The sequence below is a fragment of the Lygodium microphyllum genome, chromosome 21, assembly GCF_053477565.2.
Source record: "Lygodium microphyllum isolate KBCC chromosome 21, Lygodium_microphyllum_v1.1.10, whole genome shotgun sequence".
Taxonomy (NCBI): domain Eukaryota; kingdom Viridiplantae; phylum Streptophyta; class Polypodiopsida; order Schizaeales; family Lygodiaceae; genus Lygodium; species Lygodium microphyllum.
In genome coordinates, this window is record NC_141155.1 from 110593917 (window position 1) to 110614084 (window position 20168).

Genomic DNA, 20168 nt, shown 5'->3' on the forward strand with positions numbered 1-20168 from the left:
GTCCTTTTAGCCTTGTAAGCCAATACAAAACTACAATCATCATTGGTTGTAGAACAAATTCAAATTCCTTTAAGTGCTATGATTCTAGGTTTACACAAGTTGTTCATCCACAATTGCAACATTAAATAATAAACACATAATAGATTAGTGAATCCAAACTAGGTAAAAAAGTTGCATGTGTATGTCCAATCACTTGATATGCCTTAGAATTGTGGTTTTCTTTCGAAATCCTTTGTGCGCAATGATAGCCATAATGATCTAAAACAACCATTGACATTGTTTTTACATTTAATTTACAATAAGAGATACGATGCTTGCATTGTACATGTACTACTCACCTATACAATTTTATAACCTCTAGATATTGGTGATACAAATTGTTGGGAAGAACATCCAAAACAGTACACACTTTCATCATCTTTGGCAAAGAAAAGCAGTGCTAAGGAAGGAAAGATCATGCAAAGAACCTCCATACCTGGAAGAAGTTCCAAGGAAGGCAAGAGCGTAGGAAATGATGCATGACTACTTCAATGGTTTGCTGAAAATAATTGCATGTAGAACCCAAACTTTAGTTAATAAATGACTGCAATGTGATGATTCCCACATCATACTAGAATATCGCATACACATTCACATTTCCAAATATGAAAGATTCCTACGAAAGATTTCTATTTAGGGATCATGACCATAAACTAATAAATTCAAAGTTACTTGCATCGAGAATCTAATACTGATGACCACCATTAGACTATGAAATCCAAAGAAAAACCTAACCTTCCCAGTTTGTAACTGAGGAACAACTAGCCAAAGGCATTGATGATGCAAACAAAACATAGCGCATGTCGATTTTGTGAGCATGAAAGAAATATTTTAAATGTCACGCGCTAGTTGCAAATAACAGGAGTTCACAATGTGCTAAGTAGGGCAACAAAAAACCACCCTGAATGGCGACCATATTAATTGCATGTTTACAAAAACAAATGCATGTAGTTCAACTAATTATAATTTTAGAATCAATTATATGCACCATCACAAATTTTGAAATCAACCATAGATGTTAAAACATAGATTATTGGCAAATAATGAAAGCATTGATGCATAGGATTTAGTGCAAATTGAAATCACACTGCATGATATGAGAAAAGGAGGTTGAACTTAAGCTATATTGGCAAATTCATAGAGTAATTACAACAATATGCGTGCACACTAGGATTTTAAACAAGCATCCATCCTCATGTGATTAAGAGGTGCATGGGAGGGTTGTTGATTCACTCATATACATTCTCTATGTGTGCGTGCGCATGTGTGTTGATGGTAAAAACATGCATGCAAAGAAGAAAAAACATCCATTTTCCATCAACACATGATGAGAGAACATGGTGAACATCGAGGGCAAAAGAAATTATGCTAGTCTTTCTTGTGAAGGCAAAGGAGAGGAAAATCATTATGTAGGGGTTATTGCAAAATATATGACCTCTTAAGAGAGTGGCATCTATCATTTTGAGAAACAAAAAAAGGAGATGAAAGCCACATACATCCATTTGAGAAAAGATGGATGCGCATAGACTTGGTCAAGAAGTGAGATTGGAACCGATATAATTGAGGGTGCTGCTTCCATTCGTTGGAAAGTGGGGTGGAATGTTGACTCGCAAACTGGCATGAGAGGGGAGCTAGCAGCTTTGCGCGGCCAGTTCCAGCAAGGTTAGAAACCCCCCTTTTTTTTTGGGCGCCCCACTCCTCCCTCGTGCGACCATGTTGCCGTGGTGTGTGACTCGAAGCATTACAAAGAGACTCTTGTAAAAGAACAAAAGATAAAAGGGAACAAATTATAGAATTCGTAAAAAAGGCTAGACATGTATTTGCATTTGGGTGTATAGAGACTCATAGATATATGTAATGCCTTTCTCTCTCTATCGATTGCCGACTTTATACTCTTTCCCCCACGGCTCTTTCTCTCTCTCTGGCCTTTTCTCTGATTCTCTCTGCCCTTTTTCTGCGATTTTCTATTACTATGTGGCCCCAGAAGAAGATGAAGAAGGCGAAGAAGAAGAGGAGCAGAAAGAGAATTCTTCTGATGTTGGGCGCCCAAATGGTCGCTGTCGGAGCGGGTGAAAAGCATCCCAGCAAGACCTGCTCTCGCTTCAAAGGACAGAGCAGGCACGACGGAGCAGACTGCAAAGAAAGAATGAAAGGGTAGGCTTCATATTCTTGCCTTGCGCCCTTGGATCCATCCATGCGAGACAGAGGATCATCAGCCTCTCAAGCTCTTCCCCCTGAGAGGGCACAGGGCCATAACTGGAGCTCCTGTTCTCTGATGTGAACCGTATTTGAGCCTTCGATCTCCAGAGAGCAGAGGGATCGCGCTGTGTCCTGTTTTACACCGGACTAACAAAAGGGCAATGCCATGGGACCATGGCCTGAGAAACAGGACGTGGCGGCTTCAATCGCAGAAGCAGTGCCCTTTGCTACCCCAGATGGAGGCCCAAGGGTGCCTGCATCCTTGACTGCAGAAGAGAAAGCTGTTTCTCAGCATGTCGTCTTGGACCTTGAGAAAGCCATCAATACAGGCGACACTAAGCTTGCAGGCTTTGAGCTTGGACAAAGCAGCAGAGGACATGCGGACATGGAATCCAACAAAGAGGATGATGATTCGAGATGCCGGGTTTGCCACCTGGCTTATGCGGGTAAGCCAGGTAGCAACGAGACCATGCAGTTGGGCTGTCATTGCAAGGATGATTTGGCAATGGCTCATCGTGATTGTGCAGAAGCCTGGTTCAAAATAAAAGGCAACAGGTGAGATATTGGCATTGTTAATCTCCTTCTTGTACTCAACTCTGTAGAATGAGTGTAGTCGTTTCCTTCCATTTTGATGATGGATCTCTATTGTTTTATTTTATATATATCTCCCAAGTACTTGAGTGCATGGCAATACTGGCTCACTATGATGACATCGGGACCATTTTACTGATATCCATATTGGTGATTGAGAAAATAGTAGTAGGAACCTTGAAACATGTATTACTTGTCAGAGATACCTAGTAATCAAGTTCAGCTGGCTGAAGTAGCCTAACCTTGAAGTTGTTTATAGGGAAAGGCAACTAGTTTAGTTTTTTTTCTGCTGATTAATAGTTCAACTAAGATTGAGGTGTCCCCTAGGCTTTTAACTCGAGTTCCAACCCAGATTTGCAATATGACTGAACCAGTCAGGAGACTGAGGACTGGATAGTGTGATGAATCAGTTTAGCGCATGGAAAGCATGGTATACAGACATCTATTACATCGTCAAGCAATGTGAGGATTGTTGTGTATCTTAGGGTGTTTCTCCTTGTGGAGATGGGGTATAGGAAATCTTATCATAGAGTGTCATTTCTCCTATATGAAGAAACTGAGTAACTGAGGATGGATCGTGCTGTAACTGATCTTAACCCATATTGATGTAAGCTGTGAAGGGTGATGACTTCCAAACCATGCTTGTAATATCATACTAATGGAACTTGTAGCTGATACTGAAGGGTTACTGATTGTAGTAGCTAGTGGAAATCATACAACTCAGGACTTCAAAATTTTTGGAGTAAGTGAAGATTCCCAAAGGAAGTCCAGAAATTTTGCCACTAACTAATGAACTAAGAAATTAGTGCTTGCATCAGGTTCTCTTTGGAAAAAGAAATGCTGATTTGAGGAGTGCTTGTTCAAAAGCAAGAGTGTTGGCAAAACCTTTAGTGATGTTGACTCTTTTGCAGTTATGACATGACACATACGACCTTGTATCTTTCCATAGGTTTAAAGCATTCAAGGAAGAATGTGAGATCTTATTTGTATTCCAAAGAGCATTAGATGTGATTCGCATATGGAGGAGGTAAAGTATCATGTAAATTACAATAGAAGGCATATCCATTTGAGGAAGAGAGAGGGACAATGCGGAGGCTTATTTTATATTTTCATTCTTTGTCTATCTAGCTCATGGAGTGGAGGGAGAGGCTGAACCCTGATGCAGTTGCAATGACATCCTCCTCCTCCACATGGATCTATGATTTATGCATGGTACATATCTTTTTCACGCATGTGGAATTAAAAAACACTCGTTCATTGTGTTTGTGTTGGTGCCTTGTGTTTTCTGCTTTCATTGTGCACTCTCACATGGCAACAAATGTCCAGCTTGCTAGATCTTAGTGCTTCTGTTTGCTGCATTTGTCTCTTGTGTTTGATTGATATGGAGCTGATGATCTTTGTATCTTCCTAACCTCGTCTATTTAACTGGGCTGCCTGATCTACTGCTGGGCGGCCTGATTGGCAGCTGATGACAGCATATTGTAGTTGTCTACCTGATGATTTTCCAACTGGACTGATGATTTGATTCCCATGCTGACATTTTAGGCGGCATGGCTTGATGTCTTGCTGCTTCATGTTGATGCTTCCTATGCTGATGTTTTTGGCTGCTTATGCTGACTTTTCCACTATTTGTATCATTTTGATCTTATCTGCTGATGCATGCTGATGTGGCTGTCATTAATGATTTTTTGTGGCTCCTAAGTCTTTGTCAACTTGCATTTTACACTCTTCACATTCTAACATCAGAATTTTGGTGCTTAAAAAGAGGGTCTTTGATTTAGTGCTAATACTCAATTCTATGCATTGTTGATCCTTGTCTCCGTTGTACTTTGTGTTTTTGGTTTGTGTGTGATTGAATTGTGACTTTTGAACTATTGAATTCTGGTGTTTTTCCTTTTGTTCGGGCTCTTTGACTACTCAATTGCTTCAAGTATCTCTTGGTACCTTTCTCATCTCTCTCTTCAATTTTCTGTCTAATGGCAACCCTTTGTACTAACAAGGAGACCAAGCTCCAAGATTAACATGAATTCACTCTTAGGTTATAGGGGATATTACCTTCTTGAGATGGAAGTGGCCCGTTTATTATGCTTACGGCTAGAGAGAGGGACACTAAGAGGAAGAAAAAGGGAAAGTGCCACAATTGCAGCAAGAAGGGGAATCTTTAGGGAAACGAGTGGCTTTACAGTAGGAGGCAATGGGCAAGGTTGATTTGGATTCTTCATCATTGACTAGAGCTTTGATTCCAATTTGGTAGCTGAGGTTGTTGTGGCTTGGCCTTAATGATGTTGTTAGTCTAGGAGTTCTCGAGCCATAGAGAGACTTTGAGAGGATGGTGGAAGTACAACATTGAAACCAGCCTTCCTTCTTGGACATGTTGGTAGTTGACTCGATTTAAGTTTAATTACAAGAAGTAATAATTTCACAAAATTGAAAATAACAATTTACTCGATTAATCTTGGACATCTGACACCCTGTTGGCCCCAACAATTGGTTCCCCTTATAGTATTTCTTTCATTTGTATTCTTGAACGAGTAATACAACGATATTAGCTTATCTCTCAGGGTTGTCACAAATGACCAGCACCACTAGGAATCAATTTGTCCTTTCATTGGGCTTCACTTTGGGTACAAATTGGTCCTCGAGCTTTTGCATGCGGGTCCAATCAAATGGGAATGGGTAAACACTTTAGGCCAGCTACAAATTGTTCTTTTACAATTGTTACTTTGATCATCAGGTCGTCAATCAATGGGCACCATCTTTAAGATGGCTGAGAAACCCTAATTTTTATTGTAAATTAGGGTTTTGACAACAATTGTCTCTGCTGTCCATCTTCAATGGCTATGAATGGTTGAAAATAGGTGAGGGAATATTAGAGGAGTCGAGAGAAAGTCAACAAAGCACAATGAGGAGCAAGAGGCCATCTTCAAGGATCTCTATATGGAGCTGGAAGAGATTGACAGTTGAGTCGTACACACTCTTAGGGCCATCCATTCATATATAAATGTCATCAATGACGGTGACTTTGGTGACTCTTTTGAGGCTTTTTCTAGTAGGGGGCAACTCTCCACCTTTTGATGTATTTGAGCTTGATGATGAGGACTCCTCATGAGTCATGCATCATTTTGTATCATGCCATTTTGAGTCCTCATGACTCATTCGTATTATGTCATTTTGAGTCCTATTAGCTTGATGATGAGTCATGCTTGTGAGTCATGAGTCATTTTGTGTCATGCCATTTTGAGTCCTCATTACTCATTTGGATTATGTCATTTTGAGTGCTTTTAGCATGGTAGATGTCCTTTCATATGTTTTTGGAATAGAACATGACTCAACTTTCAACTCTTATATGGCCTTGCAAGTGCTTTCTGAACTTTAGTTCATGAAACTTTGTACTTTTCATGATCTCTCTGTAAGTTGTATATTTTATGTCTATGTAAGTTGATTTATATATAAATTTATATGTATTTGTTAATGAATGTACAAAACAACGTATTTTATTCTTAGAATTTGTGTACTATCCATGTTGCACATATTGAATATATAATATAAATCATATGGAACCACCTTGTGCATAACAGTAGGAACAATGGAGGAAGGATTAGATATTTCAACTTGTTTACCTTTCAACGATGAATACCTCGAGCAAAGAAAAACTTAGCATGAGTGACAAGAGACAATGATAATCAGTGGAACTCAAAGGTGAAGAAAAATCTAGAGTTAATGAGAATGAATGCTGTAAACACACACTATGCACAGTGAATACACCAACTCTGACCTCTGTGTCTTTGATTGGAGTTGGGTAGAGATGAATTGGAGTGTGCCATATTGTGAATGGATCTTGAATCTCAATAGGCAGCCTCTAATGATAATCAGTTGCTGTAAATGTAGATTAGATGCTGACTCGAGTGTGGAATTTGTTTTGAACAGGCTGATCAATGGCAGTGGCAGTAGGGCGGGTTGCATAGGAAAATACACTAGGGCAGCAATGGAAAACATAGACTAGGCTGCAGATGCAAGGGTTGGCAGTGGGGTGATTGCTTTTGGTGAATGTTAGAATATTGGGCAGCAGTAGATAGATGCAAACATAGACTTTTGGGGATGGTTGTGGTGACAACAGAGGAGGAAGCCCTATGGGCTGAGCTGGGTGGCAGATGGCGAAGAAATAGGTAGACAGCTCCAAAATAGGGTGTAAATCCTAGGCAAAAGATCTCAGTGAAGTGCCTCTGTTGGGGTAGGTTGGAAATGCAATCCACGAATTGAGATGTCCTTTGTGCCAAGGTGCAGGGAGTAATGGAATAGGGTGTTAGCTGATCCGCAAAATAGGATTGTCAGATGGCTAGGTAGTCTCTCTATTTATTTTTGAGTTATGTGGTTGTTTAAAAATCATCTTATGAAGTTTAATTTGTAATGCATATTTTCTAGTGTAACAATGTGGAGATGATATTTCTTGATAAGCCCATTTTGAATCAAATTCTAGAATGCTTCACTATCCACCAACCAAAGTGTTGGATGGCCCATGACCATCACTTGCACAATCACAAGATCATGCCACCCCAATGAAGAAGAGTCCATGCCTCTAGAGGGTGCTATCTTTAGGATAGAGGATGAAGGTGTGGCCTCTTCCACGGACTTGGCACTCACCTTGGAATTACCTTCTATCAAGTCAAGCTTCTTAGGGCAATTCTTGGCAATATGCCTTGTTTGCTTGCACATGAAATACTTGTTCTCTTCCTTTAGCTTCCTTTGCTCCTCCTAGAAGTTGCCTTCTTGGAAGTATCTCCACTACTCATGGACTTGCCCTTCTCTTTGGCTTTAGTAGTGGTGGAGCAACTTCTTGGAAGTATCTCCACTACTCATGGACTTGCCCTTCTCTTTGGCTTTAGTAGTGGTGGATTGGTTGGATTGACTTGTCTTCTTATGGGTTTTCTACTTCACATAGGTAGTAGCCAACTTCATGGCTAGCTCCAAAGAATTGAAGAATTGCGCCTCCATGTCAATTGAGATGGTGGTGTGTGCAAGCTATCCACAAACTTAGAAATGATCTCAGCTCAGTAAAGGGAAAGAGATACATCGATTAGAGTTTGATGTAGCGAGTAAACAAAATGTTTACATCTTTCTCTTGTTTTTGCCTAAAGGTCTTCCACTTCTTTCATTTGTGCCATATTGAGGTAAGAGCATTGTCCACCTCCGTCAATCAAGTGTAGACAAGTATTCCATCTTGCTTGCCATTGAACTTTAGAATGGTTAATCTCTTTACGATGACTGTCTATTCCTTCTCAGTGAGAGATGCGAAGACACTAAACACTTAGAGAGATATATAGAAGATAGTTGGAAATGCTTGGGGTGGCTTGAGGCACCCCATGGAGAAGAATTGAAGGTATTAGAAGCATGAGTAGAAGTAGGCAAACTTCTCGTCTAGAATGTTCTAATCCTCTATGTGAACTTGGTAGTGGGGACACTTGAATAGTGCTAGCCCTCATGTTGCTAGTTGGCAAAGAGTTGCAACGCGAACCCATCACACTAAATTATTTGTTTGTTGAATTTATAATAGTGACTACTCCAATGATCCAACTTTTGCCTCCATATGCTACCCCATGTTGGCAAGCTTCCCTTGAAACTAGAAGATAAGTAAATGAGAGGAAGTCATTTGACTTTGGAGAATAGTAAGCTCTTGGCAAAGTGATGCCACTCCAAGCATGCCACTTTTGCATTGCATTGCAAGATCCATGTATAAAGCGTCTTTATAAAATGCATCTATGGTCTAGGAAAAAAAAATCCATGTAACTTTTTGTAGAGAAGCAACAAAAATTTGGAATTTTTCGTTTTGATTGCTCCTTGCTGATGGTTGAGAGTTGGCTTTGATACCAATTGTAAGACTCATAATCCTAATGCACAACCCAGATAGATGGTAATAGAACCCAAGAAAGGCGAAAGAGATCCTTAAATCTTTATTATAACTATAAAGTAGAAATTGTACACATAATGGGCTAGAGAGCCCAAGATTTGAAAACACTTTGATTCCCCTAAAGTCACCTAACTATCCTATGGAGGACAACTCTTTACTTCATCTCCATTTGCCTCGAACAATCTTCACCTTGATTAAGCCATGAACACTCCAACCCACCTTGATCTTATGCGCACTCCTATATGTGGGTAGACTTGTTTGTTGCTCCTTGCGACTTGGCATGACTAGAAGAAGAATAAGATGTGCTTGTTGATCGCTACTGGGATGAACATTGCGATTGCCCGCGGCAGTTGCCATCAACTTGTTTAGAAGAAACATGCAGCCAACCCACATCCAATACAACACTTTATTTTTCTTTTGTTGATCATCATTTTAAAAAAGTGATTAGACATCTGACTTTAATGTTTGATTGGCATATCATCAAAATGAAATGCCTTGCAACAAAGGCATGTGTTTCAACCATTGCTTTTGAGTCACCCTACTCCAGATCAACAAGGCATGTTCTTGATCTATGATTTGCTAGGTGAACGTGCATGGATCTCATGTCTTGCACACTCTAATTGGCCTAGCCTATTTAATTGTTGGCCAGTCAGATTATTTTTCTGAGCCATAAATAAGCGTTAAATTAATTTTCAGATTATTTTCAATATTAATATTTAATAAAGCTAGAAATTGTTTTGAAAGGCTGACACTTGACAAAACTTGCCCACGCAAGTGGGAAAAACGTTTTTGAAGGTCAAAAGAGGGTCATTTCAGCCTTGTGCAAGCTGTGAGAGAGAAAGCGAGAGCGAAGGGGAGGGCTGCGATTGCTGCTACAACAGTTGACAAGACATTTCTAGCTAGTAGGAGACCCTCTAGGAGTTGGTGACATGCCGAAAAGAGACTATAGTAGTAGGTGACAACAGTTTGAGGGTTGTTTTAGTCAAGCAACATCATATTTAGTGTGCTCCATTAGTGGAGACAACTTTCATGGTTGTCTAGATAGGGCAGTAGTTGATTTCTTCCATTTTCTCGTAATGGAAGTCTGAGTTTCTCTCCTCCGCGATTTCTCACATCATCTAGCCCATTCTCATCCTTAGTGATTTTCAGCAGATTCAGCCATTAGAGGGGAAGATTCTGGTGAGTCTTTGTTGTAAACCTTGATTACATTAGAAATTAGGATTTGGCAGCCACCTTGGGAAGCATGCTCAGAAATTGAAGGCCTAGAGACTTGAATTTCAGTCATTGAAATTGGGGCAATTTCAGGAGATTCGAGTGGCCATTCAGTCAACAAACGTTTGGGGCTGAATTTGTCACCCAAGGAGAACAATTGAAGGTCAATCCTTGAGCAAACCAAGGGGCAAATTTGTTTGAAGGCTTTTTGGTTATTTATGATAGCAAGAGGCATATGGAGAGCATAGGAAATTGAAGAATCTCAGTGTACTCCACCTATTTGCAATAAAAGATAAAGAGATACCACAAGGGGCATCGATTTTTGGGGCTAACAAGCTGTCCATTGTCCAAGGTTAAGTGGTAACATTTGTATTTTCAGTTTATGCGAATTTTATGCTTGCTATACTTGTTGATTAATTAGGTCATTACCACCTTCTCCAAGAAGGCTATACTTGTTGATTAATTAGGTCATTACCACCTTTTCCAAGAAGGCATTGTTCAAGGTTAAGTGGTAACATTTGTATATTCAGTTTATGAAAATTTTATGCTCGCTATACTTGTTGATTAATTAGGACATTACCACCTTCTCCAAGAAGGCTGGTTTCAATGAGCATTGTATATCTATTAGTGAGTCATGATGGAGGACTATGCTGGCCACACAAACTTTGATATCTCTACTTGCCATGACTCTGATATCTCTACTTCAAGTTACTTGCTGTAACATGAACTGATGAATCTCCTTTTGCTTGTTAGGGGTGTGGGGTGGGGGAGGAGTGTTGCAATGGAAAGAACATGCAATATGAAGTTTGGGAGTGCCTTGTGGGTGATCCATACCAGGTAGTAATGCATGGATATATTACTGGATCAAAGCATGGATCTCAAAGCACTACGTGAGCAAAAAGAATGCTACATTTCTGCTTTATGGAATCGCTAACAAACCACTTTTATGGTAGACCATTGAGTATAATAAAATTGCTTGCAAAGGAGGATGAAGCATTTTCTCCAATGTCATAACTTTGTCAATGTTTAGTGTAGATACAATTCTAAGTTATTATTTTCTCATATCATCACATAGCTTCTTTTCCTTTCCCAGCCTGAGCTCTAAAGGGCTAATATGTACCTAGTCTTTATGGAGGTGAATTTTTCATTATCCACTACAAAAGGCCTGTTGTGTCTTTCTACTGCAAAAAAACAATCAGTCTAGTTGAGGGGCTGATTGCACACATAGAGTAAAAACAAATGATCGATGGTCAGAGCTGCAGATTTGTTGCAGAAGCTTTTGTATGCAGAATTTGACCAGTTTGTCACCATCAGTGCCTCAAAACCTTGACCATGGCTCTTCAAGTGATGAGAGAGGGACGGAAATTTAGAGAATGCAAAATTTTCTTCTCTTGCGCGCACAAAAGACTTTACATACAGATACACAATTGCTTTATAAGGCATGGCTTTTAAAAGGTGGTGAAAATGGCTGCTTTTTGCTGATGAGACTGACTTGTTGTTGTGTAGTGCACTGGCTGACCTGCTCAGTGACCTCAGCAAACTTGCCATCTAGCAGGTGCATGCTAACACAGGCAACCTGCAACCCTGCCCCCTGTTGTCAATGTCAAAATCGCTTTTGACTTATGTGCAGCCCATGCAGTCCATAGCCCACCAAGCATCGATCTCTTGAGCTTGGCTTTCTTTTGTAGCATGGGTCCCCATTGCCACCCAATCATTGCCATAAGTGTTGTCCACTTAACACTTGCATGGTGATCTTATCACACACCTAGGACCATTCTTCTTGGCACTGCCATCACAAGTGAATCACCCTTTGTGCATGTGACTGCCTAGCTCCTCTTAGAGACGTGCTAGACTGTCGAATGAGAAGTGGGTGGAAGGTGCTTAGTTTGGTTACGTTCAGCACCTTAGGCAAAAGTTCTAGGCTCAGCAAAAGTTCTGGGTTGTATAGATGGTGTACTCTATTTGTTACCTTATCAAACTTTTTAATTAAACAATAATTACATCAATTCATTGCTTAGCTCATATGTTTGCCATTTCTTCTTTATTTACCCATGATGTGCTGAGGCTTGTTTTATTTTATTTCCCCCCATCAGAACTTTGATTCGCTTAGAGAAGGGAGAAAGGAGATTCTGAAAAATGCTTTAATTTAACGTGCCTGTGCTTAATATTGCACTGTTTTTCTCTACAGGATCTGCGAAATCTGTGGTGCAACAGCAGAAAATATAATTGGGAATGAAGATGCAGATTTTATGGATCAGTGGAATGACAGAGATCCAAATACTGGAAGTGAGCCACAAGCGAGGTGCTGGCAAAGCTTGTCACTTTGCAACTTTTTCCTTGCCTGCATGGTTGTGACTTTTATCCTGCTCTGGTTGTTCCGTGTAACCGTCTCCTAAACATGGTATGATGAGAAATATAATACCACTCACTGTACCTATATATATGCAGACATCTTGGAAGTTTTATGTTATAAACACCATGGTTTTTCTGGTTTGAAACAAGAAAATTTCACTTAATCTTAGATTTCAGAAAGGGCATCTCAAAATGGTTTGAGGGACAGGTGTGACTTTTAGAAACCCGTTTTTAAAGTTGTATTTCATAGGACCATCTTAAATAGGTGAGTTTCGATTTTAAAATTCCTCCTCAAAGTTGGATGAAAAGGATGCATCTAACGCTTAAACATTTTGATTACCTTGTAGCCTGCCTGATAATCTGAGAATAGAAGCTGTAAATTATTTCTTTAGTGTTGTCTTCTATTATTGATTATGTTAATTAGTGCACTAGTTTAAAATTGATTATGTTAATTAGTGCACTAGCTTTCTCTTTTACTTCTTTTTGGTTTGTGGTGCTTTTTGAAGCTAGTAGTTTGAGTCTGGGACTCTGCATACTCATTGAGATGACCAATTGCTGTGTTGAGGTGCTTCAAAGTTTTGTTGACATTGTTTTATCGCTTGATGTGACAAGGACGTCGTAGTCTATTCAAGTGACAAGGATGTGCTATCCATAAAATATTTTTGGAATGATGACAGAGAGACTAGTAGGTGAAAACTTGTGGTGAGTCACTAGGGTAGTAGGAAAGGGACTTTCATCACCTTAGGCAAGGGTGTTGTTAATTGTTGCAACACAACAATTTTTGCAACAGATCACTAGGAGAGCGTATGCTCTTGTATATTGATATTGTGGATGGTTTAGTTTATTCGACCAATTGTTGCTTTGCATTGTTTTTAGTGCTCTTAGGTTTGGCAGTCCTAGGGTTTGCAGTTGTTTAAAATTAAAAAGAGACTAGTAGCATGAGGAAGCTCGATGCTAGCCCTAAGCAACTAAGTACTCGTGTAGAAAAGGAAAATCATGAAAAAAATTATCTTCGCACTTTCACATTGCTAATTTTTAATGAATATTTGTTTGAGCATGATGGTCATGTACACACTTGCATTGATGCACCACATGGTATTGTATCTTGGATGCATAGCACCTGTTTATATGAGTGATGACCTAAGGCTGAGAATGTGAGGTATCCCAAGTCATAGAGCTAGATATTTGATTCCTTGGAGTTTATTTGGTGAAGTTTATCTATAATCTCCTATATCATTTAATTGAAAGAGTGGACTTTGTTTCAAATATTTTTATGTTCATGGTGTATCTCAGGGCCAATCCTCCAATCCTTGAGGTGTACGAGAGCCTTATTGGAGCCGCGGTGATCAATTGAGTCTACATGTAGGGCCTTTTTCTTTTGTTGCTCTCTACATATGGGTTGCGAGGTGAGTCGGATAGGCAAAATATATGACTAATAACCAATATTGTCCCGCATACCTAGGACTATTTTATATTTTAGTATAAGTCATTGAGGATCTGATTCAAAGTTTGTGAGTACTACATTCCTTAATCAGTACAAACTGCAAGGGATGTAGCTAAACGTAGAAGGAAGAGTGCAAATGTAGAAGGAAGAGTGCGATCTCTCCTATTGCAAAATATTCACAAAATATTATATGCTAGTGTCAAAAAGAGTGTCAAATGTAGATGTGTAATAGGTTTTGTAAGGAGGTTTTCTTGCATACATTATGATAACATGTCTTTAATGTAGCATTGAGCTTGGGTCGTGCTATTTGAACTTGTACATGACTATTTGCTTAGTAAGACCCTTTCTTTTGAATTAGTTTGATAAAGATATGAGTTTCCTTGCGCATTTTTTTGTATCTTAATGTAACTTTTTATCCTTCAATGTGTTGATAGCTAACCAAACAATCTATATGATGTGTTGTAGTGCTTCGTACCTTTCTCATGATGTTGTGTCAATTTGTCTTTTCAAGGACATTCTTGTGCAATGGTCCCACTCTTAGTGATGTAATTTGTGCCATGGTAGAATTGCACTTTATACATTTCCTATAATACTCTACTTGCAAGTTTGTGAGTGTCGGCCAAGGCTTTGAATGGTGTTCACAAGAGTATGACCAAGATGGATTTATCTTTGTTAAACTTGAGACCCCCTCCTAGAATTTGTTGGGATTTTTACAAGTTTTGTAAATTATGCAACTCTAAACCTTGCGGTTTTTTTGGTAAACAATGATGATAAATGCATGTATAAATGTTGTTAAAAGGCATAAGCAAGGGCCCACAAAGGAATGACTGAAGGCGCAACGTACAACATCCCCCAAAACCTAAAGCCCATAAAGGTAAGGTCCATTCAAAAAGTCTTCTACCTATTTATGACTTGCTTTATTTTTCTAATCAATAGAACTTTGCCATGTTATTGAGATACGCTAGTTTCTCTTTGCAACTAGGACTATTGTTATTATTTTTGTTCCTCTCAAAGATCCATAGTCCCCAAACTAACTTGTTTTATGCTTGAATTTGAGCAAAAATAGATCCAAGGAGTAGTAGTTTGAAGCACTTCAACAACCATTGTCAGTAGAATTGAAAGATGAGGAACCAAAAGGGTCAATATGGACATGGAATGATTGTTGATCCATAGATTACATGTCACATGAAGCCTTTGAAATTGATGTTGTAATCTTGGGTGGACATGAAATAGTAAACTAAGTTGGGTAACCTATATGTAAGGCAATATTGACTATTGCTCATAGCCATTCTTTGAATTGCAAAGGTTGGGTCATCATTTATGATATAACCCAAAGATCAAAAGTCTCCATTGGTGCTTGTGCTACATGAAGGGGTATGGACAGAATGCAAAGGCTAGTTCACTTGCATAGTTAATCACATTTTGTTAGACCACATGATCATGTTCCAAAACAACTAACACTCATATAATGCTAACTCTATGTGATGTGCACATGTTGATATCTTACTACCTTTCCAATTTGGAAAAACTTGTAAAACAAACACTTCATGTCCACTAAAACACCACTAATTAGATGTTCCTAAAGCTTATGGGAATAAGAATCAATAGCCATAATCAATAGAGACTATTGAATGAAGGGCCTTTTAAAGGGCTTTGGCTCATCTCTATTATGAAATCAATCATCAATGTCTATGTCTTTAAATCTCTCAATGATATTCACATTGCTCTCCACCAATACCACATTTGTAGAGTCCACACAACACCAAAATCCACAAATCCTTTAGAACTTACATTACTAGGTTTGAGCATGTTACCTTCAATGTATGCCTATCCAATTTAAAATTATTGATAGGCTTGGTGGATTGGGTAGTAATGGTCAATGGTAAAGGATAAATAGAACTTTTGGTGTTGTAGGGGTGTATAAAGGAATTTCTCCACATTTTGGCATGACTTTGTATCACTTCTATTGACATTAATATCGGTAAAGTTCATACTTTGAAAAGTTAAACCGCATATAACACCTCACTCCAAGCTAAATTTGGGCATATTGGCTCTTAATTTAATGCATGTCAAATTTAAAATTTGATGCATGTCATCATTAATGAGATATAAGTCAATTACTCCTTAGGAAGATGACTGGGAATGCCATGATGTCTCCACATTATGCTTATGGCACCAAAAGATGACAAATCCATGTTCAAACATTAGACTATCACTTGGTGAATGATAGGGTTATGCTTGACAATCAATAATATATATTTCTATGAAGTTGAACTTTAGTCATACTTCTTCCTATTTTCTTCTTCTTGTCCTTACAACAGCCACGTGATTGCTTCAATGATTACCACCTCAATCTTGATTAATTTTATAAAAAAAATGAACCTTCAAATTAACAATAATAAACAATGCACAAAATTTTTAGAAAAATGAGCCTTGAGATTTAAAAATAGGTAACTATACAAGAGGAGCATCAAATCTACTAGAAAGATGAATGCCAAAATTTCAAATAACAAACAAAATTCTAGAATCATGGAATTTTGAGAGGCAAAGACACAAAAATGTCCAAAAAATCTCAAAACGCATCAAACATGAAGAGAAGACTATGCCTCATATGAGTTGTGGATTTGAGGAATCCCACAAATCCTACAAAGAGATAACTAGGTAAGTTGTCTGTGCTTTTTTATTAGCAATTTAGAGAAGCTTACATTTGAATTGAGTATTTGTATACTAACTTTTGGTTTGTCCAAGTCTACGTCAACCAATCGAACCTTTGTGTGATTTGAGGACCCAGAAGTCATAAAGTCTCACCTCACCTATTTGGATTCTTCTTAATGTTCTTTGATACTGAGCTTATGCATGGAAACAAATATCACATTCATGAATGCACAAGAGTTATAATTATCATGGCGAAAATGTTAAAATAGCCAGTATAAAAATGATCATGAAAGTGATTTCAATAAAGTTGTCTTATTATGGAAGCTCAATTAATTCATGTTTGACATACCACGAAAAATAGAAAACCAAAAAGTGACATATTGAATGAGTAAATCCATCCATAGCCTTATAGATTGTGCAAACAAACCTATCAAAAAGCCATATTTACATGTTTTCTATTTTTGCAAAAATAAAATTAAAGGAAACTTGCAAAGGATCCAAATAACAATGTGATAGTGTAGATGAACTAAATATCCCATTATACATGGAGATACACCCAACATTGCATTTTGGCTTTAGGTAATCGAGGGTGGTAAAAATAAGTATTAGCATAAGAAATATTTTGAATTGTAAAAAAAGAGAAATACGTTGGTTGTTTTAAAAAAGAACACCAGAAGACCTAAGATTAGAGCATTATATTGCAATGTTTAGGCTTGCTCAAATGCGCTTCTTAAAGCTATGCTATTGAAGAAAACCATGAGTTCATGCAAGTAAGAACATGAACTGGAGATGGATGCTTATAAATGGACAAAGTTTGCTTTGTTTTGCATCTGAAATGATGAAAATCATGACAATTTTGTCTCTCCTCCTATGCACAACACATTACGATTGACACTTTTTTATTATAAAGATTGATGCTTTATAACTATTTTGACATTTTCATCTAACATGCAAATGATTCATCCCTCCAAACATTACAACTCTTTCAATTATACTTCACCAATTGTCTAGAAACTCGTACAAATTTTGAAGCAGCTTGCTTAGCTTGAGAAAAAAAAAGCTTTAGAAAAGTGCAAATGCTTGAAAAAAAATCTATCGATCAATTCTATGTAACATAAATCTATAAAAAAGGGAGACAAATGAAAGACTTAGGTCAAGTTTGCATAAAATGTGAACCCAAATTATCATTGAATGATTGTGTATTTATTAGCTCATGAGCAAAATGCCCAATCTAGTTTGTGGACTTGCCTTATGTAACCATTGTACATAATCATTGTTACAACCATTGTACATGATCATTTGTATTGTATTAATATCCTAGATTATATCTTCCTTCACATTCGCCTGTACTTGATGCTCTATATAGAGGTATTACTTTGTCTTCTCTTTCATCCCATTTTGTGATTCAATGTTCTTGAATTTTCCATTGTGTATCTAATATGCTACCTTTTTGCCAATTAGATTTATAGGTAGTAAACCCTTCTAATAATATGAGGTAAAGTTAAATACTAAATCTACTTAGATTTCAACAAAATTGTAACTAGAACTTTGTATATTTCAATGCTTGTTCTCTTTCTAAACAACCTTTAAAAGGTTTAAATCAACATTGAGATGAAAGGAACCTCCCTTTTCTTGAATAACCTTATGTGACCAAAAGCAAAAAGTTATTGTTACCAAGAAACTAGGGAGTTTGTGTGTGTGTGTGTGTGTGTGTGTGCTACCAATAATATCATGGCATTATTTCACATACAAAAGATTAGCCATAAAGAATATCACTGCATTATTTCGAACATTGAAAACATTCAATAACTATTCTATCACTATTTCATCAAAACTATGGATACGTTCTACTAGTGTCATTCTTCAAAATATGAACTTATTATATTGTGGCATTACTTTGGTTCTTGCTAGTTTACATGCAATCATGCCAAGAGGCCTAGAGTAGGTAAAGTGAAAACCTCCATTGAAGAAGTGTTGTATTGGGCTTTATTATAGAGTTGATTTGTTAAACTTGATGAGAAACTTTTTACCTTGTATAAAGGAAAAAGAAGGGATCTTAAACACCTTATGCCAATTTAAAGTCAAATTTAGTCTTCACAGCTCACTCTTATGGTGTTTTAATAATCATGAATATCAAAATACCCTAGATTTTTTTTTGAGTACCATGTGATGCATATAGTTAGACTATCGATGAGAGAGAGAGAGAGAGAGAGAGAGAGAGAGAGAGAGAGAGAGAGAGAGAGAGAGAGAGAGAGAGAGAGAGAGAGAGAGAGAGAGAGAGAGAGAGAGAGAGAGAGAGAGAGAGAGAGAGAGAGAGAGAGAGAGAGAGAGAGAGAGAGAGAGAGAGAGAGAGAGAGAGAGAGAGAGAGAGAGAGAGAGAGAGAGAGAGAGAGAGAGAGAGAGAGAGAGATTCCCTATTACCTTCGTGTGCATCTTCTTTGACTTAAAGGGCTATAGGGATTCTGCTCTTGCATGCTAGCACCTCCATGTGTATATCTCGCATGGAATAAGCATTTCAAAGTGACCTGCTCTTGCATGCTAGCACCTCCATGTGTATGTCTTGCATGGAATAAGCATTTCAAAGTGACTTGATCTAGAATTGTGAAAACACACACACACACACACACACACACACACACACACACACACACACACACACAGTTCCTATTACCTTCTTATGCATTGAGGATGGTGCTATTCTTGCTCCTAAATGGAGAGAAAGAACAAAAGAAATAAAGATAGAGAGTGAACCTTCTCCTCGTAAAAGGCTTGGGCTTTTTTGTTTTGGAAAATTTAGCATCTTCCCCCAACACACACACACACACACACACACACACACACACACACACACACACACACACACACACACACACACACACACACACACACACACACACACACACACACACACACACACACACACACACACACACACACACACACACACACACACACACACACACACACACACACACACACACACACACACACACACACACACACACACACACACACACACACACACACACAAAAACATTTGGGAGTACATATGAGAGTCTCCTAAATCTTGAAGTGAGTGTATCCATCAATTTATAATCATTGAGGGAAAACTTAAAGTGTAGTGCAAACCAAAGGAGGGTGGGAAAATTAGTAGCAATGGAATGGAGTGGGTAGATTGATTGTGATCTTAGAACAAAATTTTTAGTCTCTATCTTGTAAAAATGTCTAAGCATGATTGAACTATCAAAGTTGATCTCTCCAAGGTATGATCATAGGCCATTAGATTTTGTTGGATTTTCTCTCGACGGTTGTTCTTCACTTGAGAGAGAGAGAGAGAGAGAGAGAGAGAGAGAGAGAGAGAGAGAGAGAGAGAGAGAGAGAGAGAGAGAGAGAGAGAGAGAGAGAGAGAGAGAGAGAGAGAGAGAGAGAGAGAGAGAGAGAGAGAGAGAGAGAGAGAGAGAGGCTATATAGGAAAAGGAGAAAGAGGATGTTCATTTGAACTTTGGGAGCAAAGGAGAAGATTGCTTTAGTCTAGAAGTTTTAACTTACAAAGCTAGTTAGTTTGTGGTCTTGCTTTGTTGAGTTTTAATGTCTCTATGTGTTCTTGATGTAGTTATAAGGCTTTCCTCTTTATCATGCACCAATATGTTTAGCATTAGAAATAAAAAATATTAAATTTTAGTAACAACTCTATACCAATTTGTATGCATCTTGCACCAAGGGTTACGAAAACATATATACATGGGATAGTAACACCTTGGTACTAGCTTG

The 20168-nt window shown here is 38.2% G+C and overlaps 1 protein-coding gene across 2 annotated transcripts; it reads left to right on the forward strand.

Moving 5' to 3' along the window:
- Nucleotides 1–2011: 2011 nt before the first annotated feature.
- On the forward strand, nt 2012–12491 carry LOC148018425 (uncharacterized). Of its 2 annotated transcripts, XM_087661238.1 has the most exons (3): nt 2012–2793; nt 10700–10783; nt 12135–12491. In XM_087661238.1, exons 1-3 carry the CDS (start codon nt 2405–2407, stop codon nt 12340–12342), a joined length of 681 nt encoding a protein of 226 aa, XP_087517364.1. In that variant the 5' UTR covers nt 2012–2404; the 3' UTR covers nt 12343–12491. The 2 variants fall into 2 exon arrangements, with proteins under 2 accessions (XP_087517364.1, XP_087517365.1); XM_087661239.1 differs by lacking the exon at nt 10700–10783 and having other exon boundaries at nt 2020–2793; nt 12135–12462.
- The last annotated feature ends 7677 nt before the right edge of the window (nt 12492–20168 follow it).